Here is a 23,904-nt window from a genome sequence, read left to right on the forward strand (position 1 = left end):
CACATAAAACCGTGGAATACACTTATGCAAAATGCAGGGATGCGACTTAAACACTGCTTTAAACACTGACTTAACTATTAGTGGCTTCTAATATATATTTTTTTCTGTAGTACCCAAAATACTACAGAAAGTACTAGAGAGCACAAATAGGAGTGTGCTCTTGTATGCATGTCTTGTTTTTGGACCTCCCATAGATTGTGCTGGTTGTACAATATGTGAATATATTGCTGAAGTAAACCGGTCTTTTAGATGATCCAACTGATCTTATGTTCGCTAGGCTTGACTCTTCAAATAGGAAACAACTTTTGCCATCCCTTCTGAGGTCAACTTCGCCAAGTTGTTTTTATCTCTATATATTTAATATTTATTTACTGGACTAATTTAGGATCCCATATGTCAGTACTCAATTTGGATAATTGTCTATGAAAATAAAAGGGCAAAAACCTTTCATAATATTATCTTGAAATTACGCTTTCACTTAATGCAGTCCTTTATCGCTTACTCTTTAATCTTTCAGACATGTAACAAACTCCTTACCACATTTTGAGCATTTAAGTATGTACAATAAATGGATGGAAAGACTGCATCCATTAGCCCTTTGCACAGCCACTTCATCTTCTGAAAAGAGCCTCTGTATGCAAATTCTCTCTATGAGACCCGTAGTCAATATTTTTGCAGGGTAGAAATTGTGCAGACAAAGTTTACACAGGCTTTGTTCAGCAGGCACAATCCCAATTCCTTCTCCTGTGTTCATTGAACACAACTTGTCATCTGCACAGGACTACTGTGACCTCTCACTTGGAAAACCATCAAAGTCTACCAGCATAATCAAAAATGGAAGATGTCAAAGTAACATTTTCAAGCAGATTTGAGCTGGAAGCTTTCTTTTGCATATCAACAAATCAACGGAAATTTGTCATTTCAGAAATGGCAGCTGTTTTCATTTACAGAAGCACAAGAATTGGTTTGGAGCCAATTGAGGAAAATCTTTTTTTCCTCTGATGGCTTAAAAATGTCTAAACTGGTTTTGTTCAAACTCTATAGAAGTACAAAAGGGGATAATAACTCTGTTGTTCATAGACTGGAAATGTGAATGCCAGGTTTTAGCCTCGAGTTAGATTTTATGGCCATATAATAAGCTATTATGGAAATGTAGACATAACTGTATCTGTATGGTGATTATAGTGAAACAATGCTACAAACAACTATTTGAAATGTACTGTTCAGATCCTTTGTTCATGAAAAACATGTTTGAAATAGAATGCAAACACATAGCTGAAAGTAAAACTACCAAAGCGGTTAACTCAGATATATATAATGCTATTGTCGTAATGTTTTTACTCAAAAGGTGTTGTTTTTCAAGTAGTTTCTTACCTACTTGCCATATTCCACTCAAGCGCTGGATTCTGAGAATTCCGCTCATTCTCTGGCACTGTCCTGCCTTTACCGTTCTCTTTCTCGGGCTTCAGCTGATCCCACTGAGCAGTACCAATGTTGATGGACTGAAGATCTACTTGATATTGTCTGTCTTCAACCTCTGAACCAGGATCACGAAGAATCCCCAGATTTAGTGCTCTCCTATGAAGACAGAAAGAAATGGAAAGGTTAAGGAAACGTTTCTATCATTTTTATTTGTACTTTCCATCTGTACTTTAAGGCCATAATCAGTGAACGGGATTAATTTCCGAGTTGCACTGGGTCAAGACAGTCATTAGTCAGAGGATGTAGAATTATGAGGGAACTGATTCCTTGTTTTCAAGCAATAATATCAAGGATATACCAACCTGGACTCTCCATCGGCTACAGAGAATTTGAGAATTTTGCTTTTCCTTTTTCATAACCTAAAGATTACTCAGTTCCTTCTATTTTCTGTTTCCCTTTGACTATTCCTCCTTAAAATTTTGAGCTACAGAATTAAGCTTAATATTAATTATGAGGGAAAACTTTATCCACCTGCTAAACACAAGGCATGGATAGAAACAAGTCCTGTCTTTGGGACCTACCTACCTATCAGGTACCAGAGGAATAACTACAACAATCAGTTCTGCCCCATCCCCTTTCAGATTGTATCAAAAGCCTTTGAGAAGTCGAGGAATATTAAAAAGGCCAAACTTCTGCTATGTCTTGCAGAGTTTTCTGTCTGAAGGGAACAAAAATGGCCTAAGCCCCAAAGCTGGATGAAAACTAGACTAAGAAGGATCTAGTACAGTGGTTCCCAACCATTGGTTCTCCGGGCATTTTGAACTTCAGCTCCCACAATTCCTAACTGCCTGTAAGCTGGTTGAGATTTCTGGGAGTTAAAGTCCAAAACATCTGGAGAACCAAAGGTTGGGAATCATTGATCTAGAACATCTGTTTTAACTAGAATATTCTGGAACTGCCTGATACACCCTAATTTAGCAAACTTGGTTAGAAAGGGAAATTTGAAACTGTCATGTATTTAGTCCCATCTAATACATTTCAGAAAGGATTAAAAAAACCTCTGTTTACTAACAGTTTATCATTTAACTTTTAATACATAATAAGAATAATACTGAATAAAAGTCCATCTAATCCAGTATACTATTCCCATTTGTAGGAATTCAGATGTTCTCAGGATTCCCAAAGTAAAGCACAAACAGAACATCAGCCATTCCCTGCTCTTTGTTTTTTTTTTTACCAGGCAACAATTCCCTTCAACAGAACACTTATCTGGGTGTCAGCAATAGCAATTCATCCACTACAAATTCTAAGAGGGAGGGGTTGATTTTACTTCAACAGTGGCATCCAAGTTGGAATACATGCACATGAAGAGCCAAATAGGATGCACTGATACAGATGCAACAACTAATAGAAAAATTCTGATAAGACCTAGGTTATCATCAAAAAAAAAGGTCACATTTATCACAGGTCTTCTTCCAAATAATGATCATCCCATCTTATGTTTTGTAACTTCTTAGAAAACAAAGATAAGTCCAAGAAGAAGAAGCCCAAAGAGTTAGAAGATGGCTAAGAGCTCATGCGTAAATTAAAATAACCCACTTTTCAAGAAATCTCTTTGGTACAGTACATCAGTACATCAAAATGTGTCAGCAGAAATATACATGGGAAACTCTAGTCCCATCCATCTTTGTAATTAAACTATTTGGGGAAGGCTTATAGCTCAGCAGGAGAGCATATGGTTGAGTGCAGAAAGCGCAAGATTCAACTGCTTGTATCTGCTAATGGAGCTAAACAACATCCTTTTTTCAAATATTGGAGAGCTACTAGCACAGAATATAGACAAAAATGAGATAAATGGGGCAAAAAAAGTAACTTGGTAGAGTGTACTTAGCTTCCTCTGATAATCTTTACCGGCCCACTGTTTTAGAAAAAGTCTGATTCACTTGATCAAAGTGATAATCCATCCATAAAAATTGAGATATTATTTTCTCTCCAACTTACAATCATCTCCTTTCTACTCAGTATAAAAGTAAGAAATTCATAACTATATAATTTTGCCACATTATGAGGCAGGAAACATATCGATCAAGCTCAGGTATATTCATTGTAGTTGTGTACTCTGGGCATGAGAATAGGTTTTCAGTCTGTTTCTCTTCACAAGTTTCTAGTATGCAACCAAACTCAATGCACTTTCCTTTTTAACGTCATCTCACTGAATTCTTTAACATGAAAACCAGCATGCAAACATAAATTCAAACTGAAATCTGGAAAACAAGCAATGCTAGAGACTTCCTGATATCCAGTACAAAACCTTATCTAATTGCTGTGATATTTAAAATTAAACCTACTTTTTATTGTTTCCTACATGATCTACCATCCTCTTGCAGGTGGCATTGGAGAACAAACCAAAAGCCCACTATAGAGGGTAAATAATACAGTAATGTAATGCACCCAAAGAAGACCTTAAGCATGTAACAGGAAACATAACTTTAATGTTTTCCTTTTTAAATTGATTTAGTCTGGGTCGGGCATTTTGTATGTTTACACAAGAAAAAACTCATGTTGAAACAGTTACTACTCACAGCTGAATTGCCATAAATCAGAGGTTTATTGAAATAAAGTCAAATGTATTCCCTTACAGGTCAGTTGAGAATTATAAAAGGCCATAGAAACCCGAAACAAAAAAATGTAAATTTTGAAAAAGGATATAAATAATAATTATGTATAATTTAATCATATTTATTATAGGAAGTCCCACTTTCACACATTTCTTCACTTTCCAAAGTCAGAGATTACATAGGTAGGATATATAGTTTAGATAGTATTGTTCTGCAGCTAAAAGCTCCCTGGGTGATACTGGAAAAGCCACTGTGCCTTAGCCTAATATACTGTTTACAGGGTTGCTATGAAGATAAAATATGCAATATGGATGTACTCTAACCCGCCCTTCAGCATAATTCAAAGACCACATATGTACTGTTTCTATTTTCAACTAATTCCACACTTCACTCATACACAGAAGCAATCATGTTTCCAAAGTATTTGAGTAATCAGGTATAAAAACTTTGCAAGGAGAAAAACTGCTGACATGCACTTACTATGTTTCCCATTTAAATTTTTTTATGCCTTACTTTTTCTTTTTTCAGCTCAGAATTAGAGAAGCTGTTAGAGAAGGGTTCCTGTGCAGGTACCTTCTCTGACACAACCCTAAAACAAGCATCCTGCAATTTTAAAATCTAATCCAGTGCTTCTTGGGTTATCTGATTCCCACCACAACCCCCAACATACCAGGGACTGACACTATATATGTGCTTATTGGCTGTAATTCTTACTTTCCTAGGAGCTTGTGAATGGCTCAGAGACCAGCAGCCAATGGTCCAGGGACTGGCAATAGTACAGAGACCACCACTTAGAGTAGGTGTTCTCATCCATACAAAGCAAAGATAACTACTGTAATGTTCAAACACCACTTACACTTCAACATGCTATTTTGCTTTAAACTGAATTCTGACGGAATGTACAATAACCTTTTCCATCTTCTTGAGAAATACAAGGGTTCTCAAAAGGTTTCTACACTTTTAAAAACTCAATTTATTAAGAATTTCAAAAACAAATTACATCATTTTTCTACATGATACCTTCTTTATGATACATTTTCCATGGGTCATACCAACTGTTTAATGCCATCATTAATGCCGTATCTCTTCAGACTATGTGTATATGATACATAAATTAAATTTGTGTTTAAACTTAGGTCTTATTTTCAAGATATCTCATTATGTATGTATATGAAAACACAGGTATTCAAAAATCCAAACAAAAGCCCAAATTCAAAACACTTCGAGTCCCAAAAAATATTGGCTGAGGGATACTCAACCCATATCAACTTTGCCAGATACAAGCTTTTAATTAACTCAATGGTAACCAAGTTAAAATAGTTAGGTTTGCTTCAAAATTACAGACACAGTATCAACATCAAATTCAAGAGAAAATCAGCCGTGGTGCAGAAAATACAAAAATATTATCTTCCCTTACCCAACTCAAAACAAAAAATTAAGTGAGATGGACTCTGGAGTTTAGATAAGGGCTGAAGAAGGATTTATAATTTTCCCTACTGTCATCTTCATGAGAACTGCTGCTGGATGTTCCACTTCAAAATATTTCTTCCCCATAAAACAGAGCTATCTAGAGATATGAAAGTAGAAAGGTGATTTTCATTTAGAAAATAATGGTGCCATGACTCCTATACAAATCACACAATCCTGCTGCTATATACAGAAGACTCCATTGACAAATCTGAGACACATCCAGTTTGGTCCTCTGACTTGGTATTTGTGTTGTTCTAAAGTTATGGGAGCAATTGGAATACCTTCTTGTACACCACTACGGCTACTTGAGGAAAGCCCGCATTATTCTTCTTCTCCATAAACCCATTAGCCTTGTGGTATGTGCTCCTCATCTGTGGCTTGGGTTTCTCATATTACCCTGGAACTAGCAACACTGCAGCTGCTCTCACAGCTAGAGAAATACAAGAACTGTCCCATGGAACTGCAATTCTTAAAGGTTTGACTATTACTGAGGTTTTCTACAGTTGTTGTAATTAGTATCATAAGAACAATACAGCTGTTAAATGGAATCAGACAGGACATTTTCTGTAATTAAAGGATATTACATTATAATTGATTTGTGATGTTTACAATGTGTCAGAACAAACATGAGCAGTCTTTGAGGTTAAGTACTTTTACAATTTGTTTGTTGAAAATAAATGGCAAAGAATGATGAATACATACACCAAAGAGTACATTCTGTTTGTTCCTTTACAATGACAATTTTTAAATCCCACAGAGAAAATTAAAAATGTATCAGTTGACAAATATAACTACTTTCCTGAATATTATTTCATTTATATTAAATCTGACAGTTTGAAAAACTGCCTAAAACAGTTTGAAACTGTTTTACCTTCACTTGCTCTTATTTAAATATGAACGAAGCTGAGCAGCAAGCAGATTTGGGAGAACTTTGACAGAAAAATACTTTTTATTTACATATAAGTGCTCCTCCTATACAAAACTGATAAAGTCTGTTTCAGGCTGCCTTTTTATTTACATGTTCCCATAAAAATTATGTGAAGAAACTAATCATTCATGGAGTCCAGTGACTCTCTCATATGCATATTTTATTCGTTTCAATTCGTTTTATCTGTATCATCCCAATTCTTAGAACCAAACTGAAAGTTTCTGCTTCAGCTTCCCTTACACTTGCCTTCACATACTCCCTGTTCTATATAACTTCAGTTATTCAATATGCATAATAATGAAGAGGAGATAAAAAGAGAAGGCACATTTACAAATGGTGCATTACTTCCACCTTTTCCTAAAATTCATCAACATATTTGCAAATGGTGCCTTCTCTCTTCACCTCCCCTTCACTACTATGCATACTGAATTGCATTACAAGGAAACATTCATTGACTATTCGTTAAATGACCCTTCAGGACTCACTTCTGAGACCCATCTGAACTACAGTCAAACAATCCCAAGCCAATCTCTGCAGAGCTCACTTTCTGCAGGTATTTGACTTATATCCCACTGCATTTCACCTTGCTAACTTCTCTCTATCTAGCTGTGCACACATATTAGCTAATCTCCTCAAAACTAAGCCTTTTAATTATAAAATGGGTCCATCATATGATCTGATTTGTAGTCATGCATATTTTGGTTGTGTATATTATCATTTGCTTATTGTTATATTTTGGGATTTTTAAAATTGTATTTTATCAAGATAATTTATTTTACAATTGTATGTTTTGTGATTTGTTATTCCTTTCCCCCTCTGTGTTTGTGCACAAAATATGTTATAGATTCTATGTCTTGAGCAGGATCCACTGTTTTTTGTTATTTTACTGTAAAGTGCTATGCATTTAATGGTGCTATATAAACAGACGATGATGATGATGATTTGTAAACTATCTCAGGGATGTTGTGTTTTGTCTCTACATTCAACCATATACCAAGACCAAATCTTGAATGGTTATCAGTTGATGAACTGTTTATCAAAAATGCAACTGTAACTGAAAGGAAAATAAACTGATATTTACACTGACAACAATACTCTTTATTGCCAGATTAAACTTGTCATTTCTTGAAACATGAAACGGAAGTGAAAATTTCACATGAACATGAGCTGACATATGGAAAGCTATGTTGTTTGTTTGTATATGTATGTCTATATATGTATGTACACATTTACCACACAAACTGCCTTGCAGTGGTTTATTTTTCCTGCAGTCACCCAACTATATCCCACAGCAGAAATGTTTTGCATTAAGTATTGAAAAATGTACGGTGGCAGTAATCCTACAATTACCCTGACATAGTTTCAAAAAGGTAGCATCCAATGCTGTACAGGGTCCTTCCACACAGCCCTATAACCCAGAATATCAAGGCAGAAAATCCCACAAAATCCGAGTCACCCATTGCCATATATTACAGTTCAAAGCAGATAATGTGGGATTTTATTCAACTGTGTGGAAGGAGCCTAAGACGCAAGTGAAGAGGGCCCAAATATGCAGTGTGTTTCAGATGATTTTTAGAAGTTTTTAAAATGTAAATATTTGAGGAATTATGCTGATTTCATCGAGATCATTAAACTATTAGTTACTGTGTCTGATTTCATATTATTATCTTTCTTTGTTTAGTATCTATTTCCTAAAATGAAATTTATCTTTATGCCAAATGAAACATTCTGTAAAACTTGGCAAAGCAATAAGCCTGAGGGCAAAATGTTAACCCCATCATTATAATGGTGGCAGGTGAATACCACTATAACAGGGATTTGTTTTTCATTTAGGAAGGTCATCTGTAATGAAATGGACCACAGCATGGTCAGACTTGATTGTAGTACAAGGATCATCAAGGATCACATGAAAGCCACGGAACACATGAAAGGAATTACAGTAGACCACACATCAAACGTTTTGGCTGTTGCTTCCTTCCTCTTATCCCAGTGGCAGGAAATGCACTACATATCCCACGAGGTGGCCAAACATTTAAAAGTAGTGCCTTGTTCTAAAAAAGCTCCATGTAAAGTAATTTAACACAAATAAGCAGAAGACTGTTTCTCACTGCAGTTGTCTTTTACTAGTCTCGTATCTGGAGCACAATTGGAGGGAAAAGGTAAAGAATGGCAATGGTACAATATATTTGCAGCTATCAATTTGTGTATGTGTGTGTAAAAATGCTTTTGGCAATATTCAACTTTTTCTCTGTGTGTAAATGGATATAATGAGCCTGGTAATTCTAAAAAGAGTTGCCAATTTATTTTGCTTAACAAACAGTTAAATGAAGGGCAAACAAGGGGTTAAATGTATAACTGGATTACTTTTTCTGTTCTGACAGGGTAACTCTGATCTACTTTTAAGCATTCACAAATCTACAGGGCATATTTTAAATGTGAATCTGATAGCCATGTAAACAATATATATGCCTAATTCTAAAAGTAGCCGATATGTTTAGATGAGTGATCATTTTCACCAGTCACAAGAAGAGCCTAACTTTTCTAAATAGACTCAGACAGGAGAAAGAACAGGGAATGAGGTTTGCAGCAATAAGAAATAATTGGTGGTAAAAGGAGAAAAGCTGTAACACATTCTGTTGAATTTTTTCTTTCTTGAATGAAATCAATTTAATTTGAAATGCAGCATTGCTTGCTTGTGATACGACACTAGGACTTGGTTGCTAGAAACATTACTTAAATTAATCTTATTAAATTGCGGCAAACAATGTCCTTCTAATTCTTCAGCAATTTCAATCTAGTCTTACCAAATATTTGTTGGGGTTGCTTCAGGTTCTGTTTGTTTAGTGGTACAATACCTCAGCCTTATCAGGTGTTGTATATATTCACCTGGAAGTACTGAGGTTGAGTTTCACTGAACATAAGCTTCATGTTTACTCTGTGGTAGTTATTTTGCATGAGAAGAAAGGGAGAACATCCATAATGTTCTTGATCACCTACCATGGGGACAGGAATCCTTTTTCACCACTGTATCGGTTTATCAAATCCATATATGGAAATTATTATGGCTTTAACTATTTTTCATACATGAATGTCTCAGTTCTCAATATGGACATCTCAAATAATTTCATCATGCTTATTTAAGCGTGATGAAATTATTTCAGAAGAAGTTGTGAACACGATATCAATTGTGTGTATGTGTGCATACATATGAATGCGTCTCAGACTGAGAAACAGGTGGTATAATAATTATAGCAACTATTGTTGATGCTCACTGTATCTCTACTTCTGAAATTATATTTTTTAAAAATAATGGTGAAATATGGACTAACAGTTATTACCCCACTTTTCTCTCTTAATCAAGACCTCAGACAGTTCAATTCTCACTTTCATAGGGGGTATGGCCAAAACTAACTTTGATGCTACATACTTTCTATGTAAAAAAAAGAAGCCAGATGTCTTTTGGCCTCACATATTTATTGCTTTAACGGCTGAAACTCATGCATGTCAACAGTTGCCTTAGAAGTGGCATATATGGTAATTCAATATTATATCAAATGCAAATTTGATTACCACAAACATTAATTTCTACCTGTTTTCAGCATTACTTTGTGATAATAAACATTTCTGATAAAGCAGAAATAGCAGACATGTTAAGACATCCTTCCCAAAAATAATTTTAATGCAGCTATTACATAAAGATAGCCAAGAAGGTAACCTAGATGTTTGAATATAATTTAGAACTTTGATGTATCATACATTTTCTACTTGTATCATTGTAAAATTGGTCCTTTTCGTTGTTTTTAACTAAACTTTCATGAGAACTTTTAGATTCAAATTTACCACTATTGATATCAATTTTTACAAATATTACACAATTTCACTGCTTCTGCAATTGAATATATTAAGTATTCATATTGCATTTTTTATTTAACGGTGATTTGAAGGACTGTTGGGACAAAATTTTCTTACCTAGATGAGATAGCCTTTCCAGTGATTTTGTAAAGAAATGTTTACTATTTTTTTTCTACAGGAACCTGGAGCATATATGACTTTTGATTGTTTTAAAAGATGGATATAACACTGGGCTACTTTGAAGGGTTAGCACATCTCACAATTTCTCGCCATAGCCCCATTCCCTCTAGCATGCATATAATAATGATTGGCTTTATAGTTTTTATGCAAATCATATCCCACAATTGTATTTCTTGTTTTCTGCCTTCAAGTAGTTTCTGACATACGATGACCCTAAGGAAAATTATCATGTTTACAGGGAGTTTGCCCTTGTCTTCTTCTAGGACTGAGAGAATACAATTTGTCCTAAGTCACCCACTTATGTTAAAGTGGCTTTCCAGTTATTCCAACACTCAGTTATGCACACACACACACTGCAAATCTGAAGTTCAATAGATTTAAGAGATGAGCTTTACTTTTTGCATTCAACCTAAGGCCAATCCAAGCTCCAACAATGGCAGTGGGGCAAAAGAGAATGTGTGAGAAACTCACTCATTCATCTGAGAGAAGACTTGGTGCTAGTTTCACAGTGCTACACAGATTAGATGTTGTCCTTCCCATGATCCCCTCACCTATTATGTTTTTGAAAAGGACCAGTACAGAAATATGATCTCACGTGCAAAAAGGTGCTAACATCCCTTTTGTCTATCATAGGAAGAGGCCAGAGAATTTTTGTATTCCTTTATTCCTACTAGCCCCAATAGATTTTCCATGCTAGGAAGGAATGTTATTTTTTTAGGTTCACATACATCTATGCATCTAATTTGTACATTTGTGTCATCAAATAACATAAAATATTGAAGGCAATTATTTATCAGCAAGTATAAGAAATTAAAATGCAAAGAAATAAAACCATAAAATCAAAAACAGCATGAACATACAAAAAAAGTCTTGCAGCATCCCCAGAGTTAAAACAAAAATACTGAAAAGGTAACCTCTATCTCAAATTGCATCAATAATTATGAAGAAATGAATAAAAACAAATTATTTCCCGACCATACTCTCATATAATCTCAGTCTGAAGTTTAATGGGTAAATATGTCCGAAACTAAATATAATTAACTGTCTATTGGGTCTTAGTTGTGAGAGCATGTCACGATTTTTGAGCAAGGGCTGGAATGCTGCAATACCACACTGAATTTTGTGTTCCTCTTATTGAACAAGCGGTAGGCAGGATTTCAGTTTTACTAAATGGTGCACACACATACACACACACACACACATAAAATTTTTGTGGATGAGAAATCCATGCAGGCATGTTACACATGTTCCCCCACCTAGTTCAGAATATGTATGGGGAAGATGGCTATAGAAACATACAGAGTCCTGAGTACACTGGCCCAGAAAACCGTGGTGTAGGACATGCTCAGATTTCAAGTGGACCCAAGTATAAAACTGCGTCTTACACATAACCCTCACTAGATTCATTTAGGAATGATTCTTGACAAAAAGTGCACAGGAATGAAAACATACACCTGTCTAAAGCATAACATAGATTCTCTGATCTCTAGAGTGAAAAGAGTCTGCCCATGTATTCAACATGAAAATGTATTTTACTGGTAAAAAAAGCACAGAGAAGTTCAATAGAAGCTGGAAAGAATGCTGAAAAATGAACTTCTAAAATCTGTATAGTTAAAACTAAATACAATAACACACAGTATAGCACTGAGGCATGTCCAATGGTATTGTTAAGCTAGATTTTGGCAATGAAAGTCAATATATCCTGCTGCAGGAAGCCACAGAGTGCACCAATTTTTTATGACTGCCAAAGTCAAATGCAAAACCACATGAAATCAGTTAAACATCAGAACATACCAAAGAAATGTTTGAATACTGGTTTTCTGCCAGCTGTTTTTCTTCACGTTGCCAAAGGAGACTGGTCCTAGTTTATCACTAAGGGATTATTCGTATCAAAGAATTCACCATTAAACTATAGGTTCTTTCTTAATTCTCTAGTACAACAGGTAAATGATTCTTTATTGTTGTATATATTGACATTTGTATTAGCTGATCTTTGCAAATGTAATGGATAACTGGTTAGTAAAGCTCTGCCTGTCAGTCATCTAACTCTTGAATGATGGAGTACATGAGCCCAATTCAGCCTGTACCCATATTGGATTGGACTAGATCAGGCAGCCTCAGAGAAAATGAGATTCCCTTGAAGAAATCCAGAAAGTTTTGTATGCTAAATAGCTTTGAACTTAAAAAAGGGGAAATGAGGTATTTTGTTTCCAGTCCACTTCTTATATAAGGAAAACTGTAAAATGATACAGAAGGGACAGGTTTGGTACTTTGAAACCATGCTGGATTTAAAAATATACATATTGTTATCTACCATCTGGTTAAAAAATAAAATAAGCAGTTTCCAAACACCATGCTTCTATGAAGAGATTGTATGAAGTCACAAATGGATCCTATTATATTGCTTGCTTCCTGATTCTCCATTTTTTGTGTATGTCAGGAGCAACTTGAGAAACTGCAAATCGTTTCTGGTATAAGAGAAGTGGCCGTCTGCAAGGGGGTTGCCCATGGGATGTCTGGATGTTTTTGATGTTTCAGCATCCTTGTGGGAAGTTTCTCTCATATACCCGCATGGGGAGCTGGAGCTGACAGAGGGAGCTCATCCGCGCTCTCCCCGGATTTGAGCCGGCAACCTTCAGGTGAGCAACCCAACTTGCAAGTCAGCAGTCCTGCTGGCACAAAGGTTTAACCCACTGTGCCAACGGGAGCTCCTGCCTCTGGTTCTCCATGACTTCTTTTCTGCATCAAAGAAGGTCGGTCTAATTCTCTAGGGCCCTTTCCACACAGCTGTATAAAATTCCACATTGTCTGCTTTGAACTGGGTTATATGGCAGTGTAGATTCAGATAATCCAATACAAAGTAGATATTGTGGATTATCTGCCTTGATATTCTGGGTTATATAGCTGTGTGGAAGGGCTCTGGGTCAGTGGGGTTTTGTACTTTAGCTCCAGGTGTTTTGTACTTTGGCTCCCACAATTCCAAACAGCTGGTAAGCTGGCTGGGATTTCTGAAAGTTGGAAGTCCAAAATATCTGGAAGACCAAAGGTTGGGAACCACTGCTCAGACAGTGATGGAAAAGTTTTAAATTTATCAGTTTTATTTTATTTTATTCATTGAGTGTATATCCCATTTTCTCCCAAATGGAATTTTAGGTAACTTACAATAACTGAAAAAGATAACACTAAAATATTAATGTACATAAGTTGAAGATGAATTAATATCACTAGTATTAAAATATGCTGTATGTACACACAAGGGAAAGGGACAACTCTTCTACTTTGACAAGAAATATGGACTTTCACATTTTATTTCTCCTAGTAAAACACTTCCACTATTGTGAATAAACTTTGTAACTAAGTTCAAATAAAAAACAATAACTTGCAGCCAAATTGTAATTCATCATCATCATCACCACCATCATTTAATTACTTATTAATCGCCCTCCATCCAAGATGCTCTAGGTGATTTACAAGATAAAATTGTAAAGGATAAAAACATACATACAAATATTGATAAAATTCAATCCAAAAGAAAATTTAGCAGCTTAATGATTTCATAGTTTTGCTGCTCTCCTTGAAATTGTAGTTCAGCCTCCTATCAGGAATCATAAGGTACAAGAAGGTATCAGACGATGCAAGTCAGATGTTCAAAGCTGCCTGACATCCAATATTTCAAACTATTGCTCAAAAGTGTCTGAAGACAACTACTTCCTTTGTTTGTTCTTTACACAAATGAACATTTGCCTATGGTATGATCAGCTTTACTGCTGTTACACACCTTCAATTCCACTCTAGTTTACAGTGACCCTATTCTAAATTAGAAAGATTTACTGAAGTCTAAGGATTCCACACCAAAAGTTAGTCTTGCTTGTTTTTCTTTTTGGAAAAGAAAATATCTATAGAAAGAATGCTGAGAATGTCTAACAAACAAGGATCATGTGAAATGAAAATGCACAGGTATGCATAAAGATATGGGGCATACATGTTGTTGTTGTTTATTTGTTCAGTCGCTTCCAACTCTTTGTGAACTCATGGACCAGCCCACGCCAGACTCCCCTGTAGGCCGTGGCCACTCCCAGCTCCTTTAAGGTCAAGTCAGTCACTTCAACGATAACATCCATCCATCTTGCCCTTGGTTGGCCCTTCCTCCTTTTTCCTTCCATTTTCCCCTGCATCATCATCATCTCCATGTTACATAAAGATCTTTTATAATAATTTTGATTCCTTTGTTAAGATATTTACTGTACTCAAGGTCGATATCCAAGTACTAAAAACCATACATGAACACTTCTTGAGACATTTTAATACTTTAATCCAAATTCCAATATATCCTGCGGTAATGAAATGCCCCTTAACAAAGTTATGTTTGTAGTATCAGAAGGCCATTTACGTTGATTTCCCTAGATCAGTTTTTGTTTGCAAACCACCAGACTTTTTCCACCTGAGGATGCATAGAAGCAAATATCCCCTCCCCCCCCCCCTGCAAAAAAAAGAAAGAGGCACAGATGTTAAGATTTTTTGGAAGTATTTATATCCTGATCATTTTTTGTTTATAAAAACAAAACTATAAACGGTAAGTAGAAGAAATGCAGAGTTATTGTTTAATATTGTGTAAATTCTACCAAAATATGATCTAAAAATGATGGTAATTTTGTTTCACAACAACTAGAATACAACAAAGAGCTTATTCCTCATTAAATTAATAAATAGTTTTTGATAAATCCTCATCAACAGAATCCTTATGGTAAAATGCATTTTAAAATAAGGTAAATTGCAATAAAACTAAAGGAGGCTTGCTATGAAATGTGCAATGATTTTATGGAACAATTTGAAAAAGGAAGACAGGAGGAGAGAAAGAAAGAAAGCCAACACCCATTCTTACAAAGTACTTCAAGAACTGTGGTAAAAATTTGTCATAGATAAAACCTTGTGAAGAACATCAGAGAAGCCACAAGTATTTATGGAATGAACCACAAGCTGTATACAGAAGTTAACAAATGTCTCATTACAACCAGGATATGGTTCTCTTAGTAACAGAAGCATAGTCTTCACATTATATTCAACTTAAAATTCCATGATAATTAAAAGACAGAAAATAATCTGTTTCAGATATTACTGGAAAATACTTCCCAAACAAACAAAACATCTGTGGAAACCAAATACAATGTAAATTATATTTATTCACACACCATTAATAAAAAAAACTAAGGGGGAGGGGGTAACAGTAAGCTTTGTGAAGCTTTTCTCAATTTTACAGTTATACTGTTTACCACAACCAAGGCTTTCATATGTCAACTCTAAACATATATGGCAGCAAAGTATACTTGAAATGATTGTTCAAAAACATATTCTTGAATTCAGCTGGAAGTACATATGGGGCAGACATTTTGTGGAAAGTCAAGGATTTGCATAAATTGAATGTTATTATATGCTCAAGGACCAACTAGAAAGTCATTGCATCATAGGTAAAATGAATACCAGGGTATCATACTGTTATAGTTCAAAGAGAAACATTTAGTGGATAGCAGACTTCATCAAAACTAGTCAAAGTGTTATGTGTACAAAATTGTGTGGCACCAAGATGATTTCAACCATTAGTTCTACATAGTTTTCCTTTTCTTTCTTTCAAATATTTATGGTCCCTGACTTGTTATACTGGTGGAATTCAACACTCATGTGGATATTGCGTTGTTAGGAGCAGCTTATGAATTCATGTTCATTATAATAACCATGGAACAGTTCCAAGTAATATCTGTTGGTAGGCTATTAGGTATTGTAGGAGTTGAAGTCCAAAACAACTGGAGGGATGAAGTTTGCCCATGCCTGATCTAGACGGATCCATGGGGAGTTTCCTATTGTATTAGCAGGTGATCCTGCTGAGGCCCTGACTGATTGATATAATCACCCTAAGTGTCCCCTCCCACAAAGTAAAACCAAACAAACCCCTGGTTCACCAGAAAACTGGCAGTGATGAAACGGGTGGAACAGAAACTAGAGTGACAACGATGCACTACCAAACATGGACTAGAACTTACATTCAGGCCCTCAAGAAGGAACAAAGACCACTCCAAGCCCACTATGATATAGATGCAAGACACTTTACAGACTAACTTGCTTGGATTCACTCTGTCTTGGATGCTACAGCTGGAACAGGTTCAAGTGGATGTGGTCTTGGCACCTGCTTGTCCATTGCTTTATTGGGTATGTTTCAGTCTGTACAGCCTGGGTAGGTGGATAGAAACTTTGGAGAGGTGAGAGCCACCACGTGTACCCTTGTCCTCCTGGGCTACTGATAGCAGCTAAAGGGGAGCAGCTGAATGGGTAAGGAGTGCTGAAATCCTCACTGCAGCAAGGGAAGTTTCCTAAAAGATGATGTAGTGAGGACATTACCTTTAAAAGGCTTCCCTAATTCCCACAAATCAGAATAATTATCAGCCAATCTCTAGCTGCATCCATTCCTTGAGAGATCTGATCTGGCCATGGTGACACATGTCTTGTTTACATCCTGTTTCGACTCCTACAGCACACTCTACATGGAACAGCGTTGGAAAAGTGTTTTGGAAACTCCAGCAGGTTTAAAATGCTGCAGCCAAAATGCTGACTAGAGCCATTTATAGGGAGTTTAGCTACTTGAATGTTTCCAAGTCCAAATCGAATTGCTGGTTATGACCTATAAAGTTCTATACTGTTTGGATTGAGACTGTTTGAAAGACCATATGCCTCTATATGAACCTGCCAGGGCACTAAGATCTTCAAGAAAAGGATTTCTCTCTGTCCAACCATCATCACAAACTTGCTTTGTGGGACACGAGAGAGAGGGCCTTGTTTGTAGCTACTTCCACCCTGTGGAGTGTCCTTCTATGGGCAACTAGGTTGCTATTCCTTCACCAGCAGGCAAATACATTTTTATTTAAATAAGCTTTTTATTTAAGCTCTAGCTTGCAGGGACATGAGAGAAGCCTCCCAAGCAGGATAGGAACACATCCGGGCATCTCCAGGGTAATGTCTCTGTAGCTGGCCAATTCTCTCACAACAGAAGTGACTTGCCTCAAGTCACTTCTGACACGATAAAAAAAATTAAGCAAGAATGACAGGGAGTTAGACTGAATGGCCTTTGTGGTCTCTTCTAACTCTATTATTCTGTGTAAGGGCAACCTACTACTGAGACTAGTGACAAAGCTTTAGTATAATGGTTTTTAGTCCTATTTCAATTACTTAGTGAAGTTAAGAATCTGGTTCCCTAAAACTTGCTCTTATTTTACATAATGCTATTTTCTAAACAAAAACAAAAATTTGTGGCTTACAACTCAACTAAACCCCATACAGACTAAAGTTTTTTATTCCCATAATGTTTTTATTCACATAACAACTATTACAAGTCTCTGACTTTTTCTACAGGAATGTTATGAAATTTCATGCAATAAAGTAAGCAATAAGGTAGCTCCAAATGTTATAGCTTTCACATAAAGAGGTATTTTGCACAAGAAAATAACCAATTTTTTTCTGATGAAATACACCATATATCATAGATGTGTGCTCAAATCCTTACAAATTTTCAAATGCACAGCCTATTCAATTTTATCAACATTCTCTCTCACCCAAGTTCCTACCATAGGTTCTCTACCATTTACTTTTATTTTTTATGTGTTAGTAGGCTAAATAATCATTCTATTGTATAATTTCATCTAATTTTTTTGAGACAATTGCACCACATTTCCATGAAACCACTTCAAAGAATATGTTTCCCCCTGATTTTTTTTGATATGGAATTGAGAAGCAAATCTTCCTTTAAAAGTGTACTAAATAAAAACATCTCCTTCCTCTTCAGAGCAAAAAAGTATGTACCATTCTAGAAATTCCGACACTTGATTGAAAGTAAAACCTGTCATTTTCAAAGCTGTAAAGTGTTTTACTGCTGGGAAAAGATTTTGATGTTTGCAACTTACTTCTATTGAAGTATACTTTAAAAAAGCAAGGAAAGAAAAGAAAGAAGAAAGAAATATTGCCACATCTGAGAAGCAGACCAACAGGAAGCATAATACACTTGTTCATCTGTATTTCTGTGACTTTTCTCACTTGGTATTATTTGCAACTTTACTTTCATGTTTCTTAGCAGTGCCAACTCTACTAAGGATCATATATTATTTTTATCATGTTGATTACATATGTTCTCCAGTTTTTCTCCCTTCACATGATTAGTGTGGTTTGTACGAAGTCAATGACACAATCCAGAGCACGACATTCATACAAAAAATGTGTTTACTGTGAAACTTTGCCTTAGAAGTTTGCTTTCTTTCACAGCTTTGATCCACATGACATCAGCAGCCCAGCATTTTGAATGTCTGCTAACCATTTAACATTATGAAAATCACTTTCACACTATGTAGCTACCGAGAGAAATGATCTTTACAAAAAAAATGTCTTTCCTAACTGAATTTTTGCAAGCAAGGAAAAGCCATTCAGATCATGTTCCTAATGGTGCAACAGCCTGATGAATATTTGTGATTCAAAAATATATGCTGTGTACCTTTTTGCCTGGTGTATCCAAACTTGAAAATAAAATGAACAAACCCAACCAAAATATATCCACCAAGATCTAAGTTGTATATATCACTTTCATATTAATTCTATGAAGACATAAAACTGTCATTGTTGAAATAATCAGTATACTGCCCATGGTATGTCAGTTATTTGTATACTGATTTTAATGTTTGTAAAAAATCCTATTTACAAAGCCCCCAATGAGCATGCCTTAAATTCATATTGACTAAATTGTGCAAATGCAGCCTACGTACACTAGGATATACATATATATAGCTCCCTGTAAAAATACCACTGCATGTGTACATCACAAGTGGGGGAAACCTAATGCAATCCCAATCCTAAATTATGGTTGTCATGAGATTGTCTTCTCTCAAAGACTTCTTTTAAAAAAATACTTACTGATAAATGTCTTTCCTCAACACAACTCTACTCAGGGGATTGTCAGCCTGAGGCGCCATCGATACAGAACCAATTTTAAGTACCAAAGTATCTTCCTTGTCTGTCTTACTATCTGCAATTGAAATGAAAGAGAACAAATATCTGGATTATATTTATGCACATGTACAAAGACAGACATGCTACCTGGCAATTTCAAATGCTTAGACATCAGTGAGATGACCTCTGACCAGAGCAACTAGATTTATTCAAGTGATAAAAGTGAAGTAATACTATCTGAAGATGGCATCTAACCCATATTCACAAACAATTACTGTAGCCATCACTGAGTAAGTTAGCAGCCCCTGAATATAGAAGAAGACATCAAGGAGTGTTTTTCTTATTATGCAGAGAGAGAGAGAAAGAGAGAGAGATACTATGTGTAGGTGTATTTAGTTGGTTAACACTCTACATTTCTTAATAATCTTTCCTTGCGAAAATAATAGCATGCTGATTTTGTCATGCTGCATAATTATTTGTGACACAAAGAGATAAATATTGAAACTTATCACACTACTTAGGCTATCAAGTCTGACATTTTATGATATTCTCGTAGTGTGACAGATAATACAGTACCCCTGTATTAACACCAAAAGGGAAGGTTTAACAGTAACCTGAATCCTAATTAATGCTCAAATGGTGAAAGCATCTCCTTAATGGAATTCCATTCTTTTGATAGTCCCATCCATGCTGGATAGATAGCAATTTCTGCTGATTCCCTTTCCCCTCCATAGTCACTTTCACATCTGAACAAATAATTCAGAGACTATCAAATAGTGGGACAGTGCCAGTAAAATGAAAATGGCCTCCTTTCTGAAGCAGATCTCTCTTCTAGATTGGAGTCCCCAAAATTGATGGCAGCTCCGCCATTGAACCCAATATGTTTCATTGAATGGAAAGCAATTTTAGTATGTCCATGTGTGTCCATGGGTACTAATGTTTCCCTATCTTTCTACTGTTTGATATATCACATAGAAATCAAGAAGTGAGCACTCTGTGCAGAAATGAAATTGGTATTCTATATTCTTTAACATTTGTTTAGCCCCATGAAGGATTTCATTATATTTTAGAAGATGACAACGACATCTGATATATACATACAGGCAGGCCTAGTGTTCTCTACAATGCTTTGAGGATGTACTTAAGCTTCCCATTCCCCTTTTCCATCTGTGGCCACCCAGTGAGATTTCCCAGACAATTGTTTTGAAAGCTAAGCTTTTAGCTACAGATGCTAAGAATGTGGTGAGTGCTAAGTACTTTGCTAAATAACACACTGCTTGATGTGGAAAGAGCAAACAAACTTCACATTCAGCTCAGAAGAATCATGTAAGAGAAAGTGTGTGTGTGTGTGTGTGTGTGTGTAAACCAGCTTTTCCACACCACAGAGTCCCATCTTGGATGAATCTAACTACTAAATTGAGGTCATGATCAATGACCTAGACACACAGCTTTAATGGGATACAAATAATTCCATAAAATAGTTACAGAATGCACTAAGCATAAAGAAGAATCTTATCTTTTATTTGGGTCAAATAAGAATGATTTGGCTCAACAGAGTAATGTATACACAAAGGGAAGAGAACAAGCATTTTCAACTTAGCAATATATGCATAGTTATTTAAATTTAGCTGTCAGACCCAATGGCAATTTCATAAATGTTCATGTAAATTTCATTGAGTCAATTATCATACTTTAGTTAGGAGTAATAGTTGAATTTAGGCCAAGCCTTCTTTCAGCTGCAAATACTGTGGTAGATGTTTAAGCCAGTTTTGAAATCAGTGTTTAAAAACAGTGTATTCATAGTTAACATTTCTAAATCATCAAACCTAGCTTCTTGCAAATGCTCAAATAAACCCTGGTGCTTTTGTGTGCTTATATACATTATGCTGGGAAAGATGTTACAGACAAACTCAAACGCAGTGGGGTTTTTTTAAATGTATAAGGTATTCAAATGGAACATTTCTAAATCATCAAACCCAGCTTTTGGCTACTGTTCATTTTAACTTCTGGATGCTTATATGCATTATACTGGGAGAAATGTTAAAGCCAGCCTCAAAGGCAGTTATTTTTATTAAAAACATACAAGATATTTATAGGTAACATTTCTAAATCATCAAATTCAGCTTCTTGCTAATGGTCACTTAACTCCTATTGTTTTTGTGGATGTTTTTATGCATTTTATTATTTAAGTGATTTCAAAGGAGTTTTGACACCAAATCATCCACACTGGAAACCTGATATTGACTCTCATTTATATGTAGACTTTTAAACCAAGTTTACTGAATAAATGCAACTCTAAGGAGCACACCACCAAAGGTGTACAAGCACTTTAATCTTTCTTACAAAGCAATAATAAAATGACTTCCAGTGAACAGTCTTAACATTCAAATTAATGGGATACTAAAAATTCATTAAACTATCTTGAAAATCTTAAAAAAGGGATATCCAAAACATCAATTCCTGCAGTACACAATTCAACAAAAAGCAAAATGATTAATGGACAAAACAAAGATGGAATAATGGCAACTTAGGATACCCTGTACTTTGGCATAATAAAACTTTTTACTTACTCAAGAATTCTGTCATTATCATGATAAAATTGTACCTTCTACATTCTGTTGCCTTTCGTCCATCTTGGGGAAAAATATTCTTATTACTCCAGTATTGATATAAATAAGTGGCAAGTTGCGAGATGTGAGAATGTGTGTCCTCAAGGGCTGTCCCGGTGATTTTCTTTTCTCTTTTTGACTTTGTGGACGTTTTGCTTGAAAAATACTTGCAATTGCATTGAGAAAAGGAAAGCAAAGCACCACATCAAATGCCTGAGCTGAAAGAAGAATCTCATGAAGGAAGTGAGGAGAACCATCAGTGAAACTTTCTGATAATTTGTGCAAAGTTCTTCTTTCATTTCTTGAAATCAATTTGTGACGGACATTTTTAGTAACTGCTTTTGTGTAAGTCAGTGAGAGGAACCCATGCTGTTGGTGAGAACCATCCAAAAGTTTTGCAGTAGCCTATGCAAAGAAATAAATATGGCCAGAAATGAGTATCCCAAATGCTTATAATATTATGAACACTTATCAATTAATTATTTAATCAATATTCCTCCCTCCATCTTTACTGGAGATCAGAAAAATCTTTGGTAAGTTTGTGTGAAATGATAAACACCATGGCTCCTTACAGAATTAAGTAGCCAGTATTTAATAAGTCACTGCATTCTTCTTTAACATGAACACATCACTGATTAATTAATTTATATTCTGAATGAAATTCTTATGTAAATATAACTATTGTTTTTTAAATTCTGAAAGTCGAAATCTATAAGACTATGGTAAGTTGTAACATTAGTATATTAGCTTAATTTGGGTTAGAATGAAATAATTTGATAAGTATCAGCAATAATCTTTTATGCTTCTGACTGCAAAATAAATCAAATGGAACAGAACTTCCAGTAACATTAAAATATTAAACTTACCTGGTTGAGTTCCTTAACAACTACTGGATCAGTTCATTCAATATTTTCCATTCAAACCCTCCTCAACTGAATCTCTGGCTCTTACTCTTCTGCAAGTCTACACTATGCTTATATGAATGTAGCATTTATTGACCACTTTATATTTTGCTGATTGAAAGTGGATTTTAATTAGGTGGCCAGTGATATGCATCACTTCAATAAACATTACATAACCAGATACAACTTTTACTTTCTCTCTACCTCAACAAAGTAAGGTGTTAAAACTAGATACTCTCACCAAGTTGAGATTTCTCTAGGAAATAAATGAATGTTTTTAAACAGCAATAATTGTAAGTGATATGACATCTATCTTAAGCCTCAAAACATAAATTATATGTTCAAATCTGAGATATGGGCCTTTTTAGATATCTACAAAGCAAAATACAGTTTTCTTGATTAGAAAAAACACAAAAAACTAATAAGGTCAGTATTATGAAGCATGAGAGAGTTTTTTAAAAAAATTAGGAAAGAGAAAAAAATTACTAAGATGCTGGAAGGAAAAAATCTGACATCTGTAACAGATGAAGTACATATGCAAGGACTTCATAAGATTAGTCTTTGCTACCCATAAATCATATTTCAGGGGGCACTGAAGGATGAGAACATAGTGGGTCCTTCAATGTGTACTAATGTGGATTCATATATATGTTTATGTATCGTCATAAGACAAGTTTTATCTTTTCTATCTCTTTTCTTATCTCTTTTATGGGGTTTGTAGTTTTCATACTAGCAAAGCTGGAGATTAGTTTTAAGTGGTCACACACATCATGCTGCCAAGCCTGGAGAAAATGTCTGGAGCACTGAAAACATGTTCACTATACTGTGTCACTTCAGTTAGTCCTAATAAAGGTTACCATGGCCCTGTTAAAGTTCTTGAATTTCAACAATATGTTTGATGTTATAATTACAAAACCCCAACCTACTAATTCTAAATATTTTAG

At 35.3% G+C, this 23,904-nt stretch overlaps 1 protein-coding gene and 1 non-coding gene across 5 annotated transcripts in view; one reads left to right on the forward strand and one right to left on the reverse strand.

Moving 5' to 3' along the window:
- The window catches only part of vps13b (vacuolar protein sorting 13 homolog B), a 389,126-nt gene that overhangs the window by 151,363 nt on the left and 213,859 nt on the right, over nucleotides 1-23,904 (reverse strand). For 3 of the 4 annotated variants that reach the window (XM_003226609.4, XM_008119485.3, XM_062980141.1), the window contains exons 29-31: nucleotides 22,055-22,463; nucleotides 19,414-19,525; nucleotides 1,375-1,578 (exon numbers count right to left, since the gene is read on the reverse strand). In XM_003226609.4, the coding sequence (XP_003226657.2) occupies nucleotides 1,375-1,578; nucleotides 19,414-19,525; nucleotides 22,055-22,463 (725 nt within the window). The remainder of the gene's footprint in view (nucleotides 1-1,374; nucleotides 1,579-19,413; nucleotides 19,526-22,054; nucleotides 22,464-23,904) is intronic. The other variant, XM_008119487.3, reaches the window with a different exon arrangement.
- Nucleotides 9,276-9,355, forward strand: mir875 (microRNA mir-875). The gene has a single exon (NR_129987.1). It is a non-coding gene; the product is annotated as a microRNA mir-875 (primary transcript).

The sequence above is a fragment of the Anolis carolinensis genome, chromosome 4 (assembly GCF_035594765.1).
Source record: "Anolis carolinensis isolate JA03-04 chromosome 4, rAnoCar3.1.pri, whole genome shotgun sequence".
NCBI lineage: Eukaryota > Metazoa > Chordata > Lepidosauria > Squamata > Dactyloidae > Anolis > Anolis carolinensis.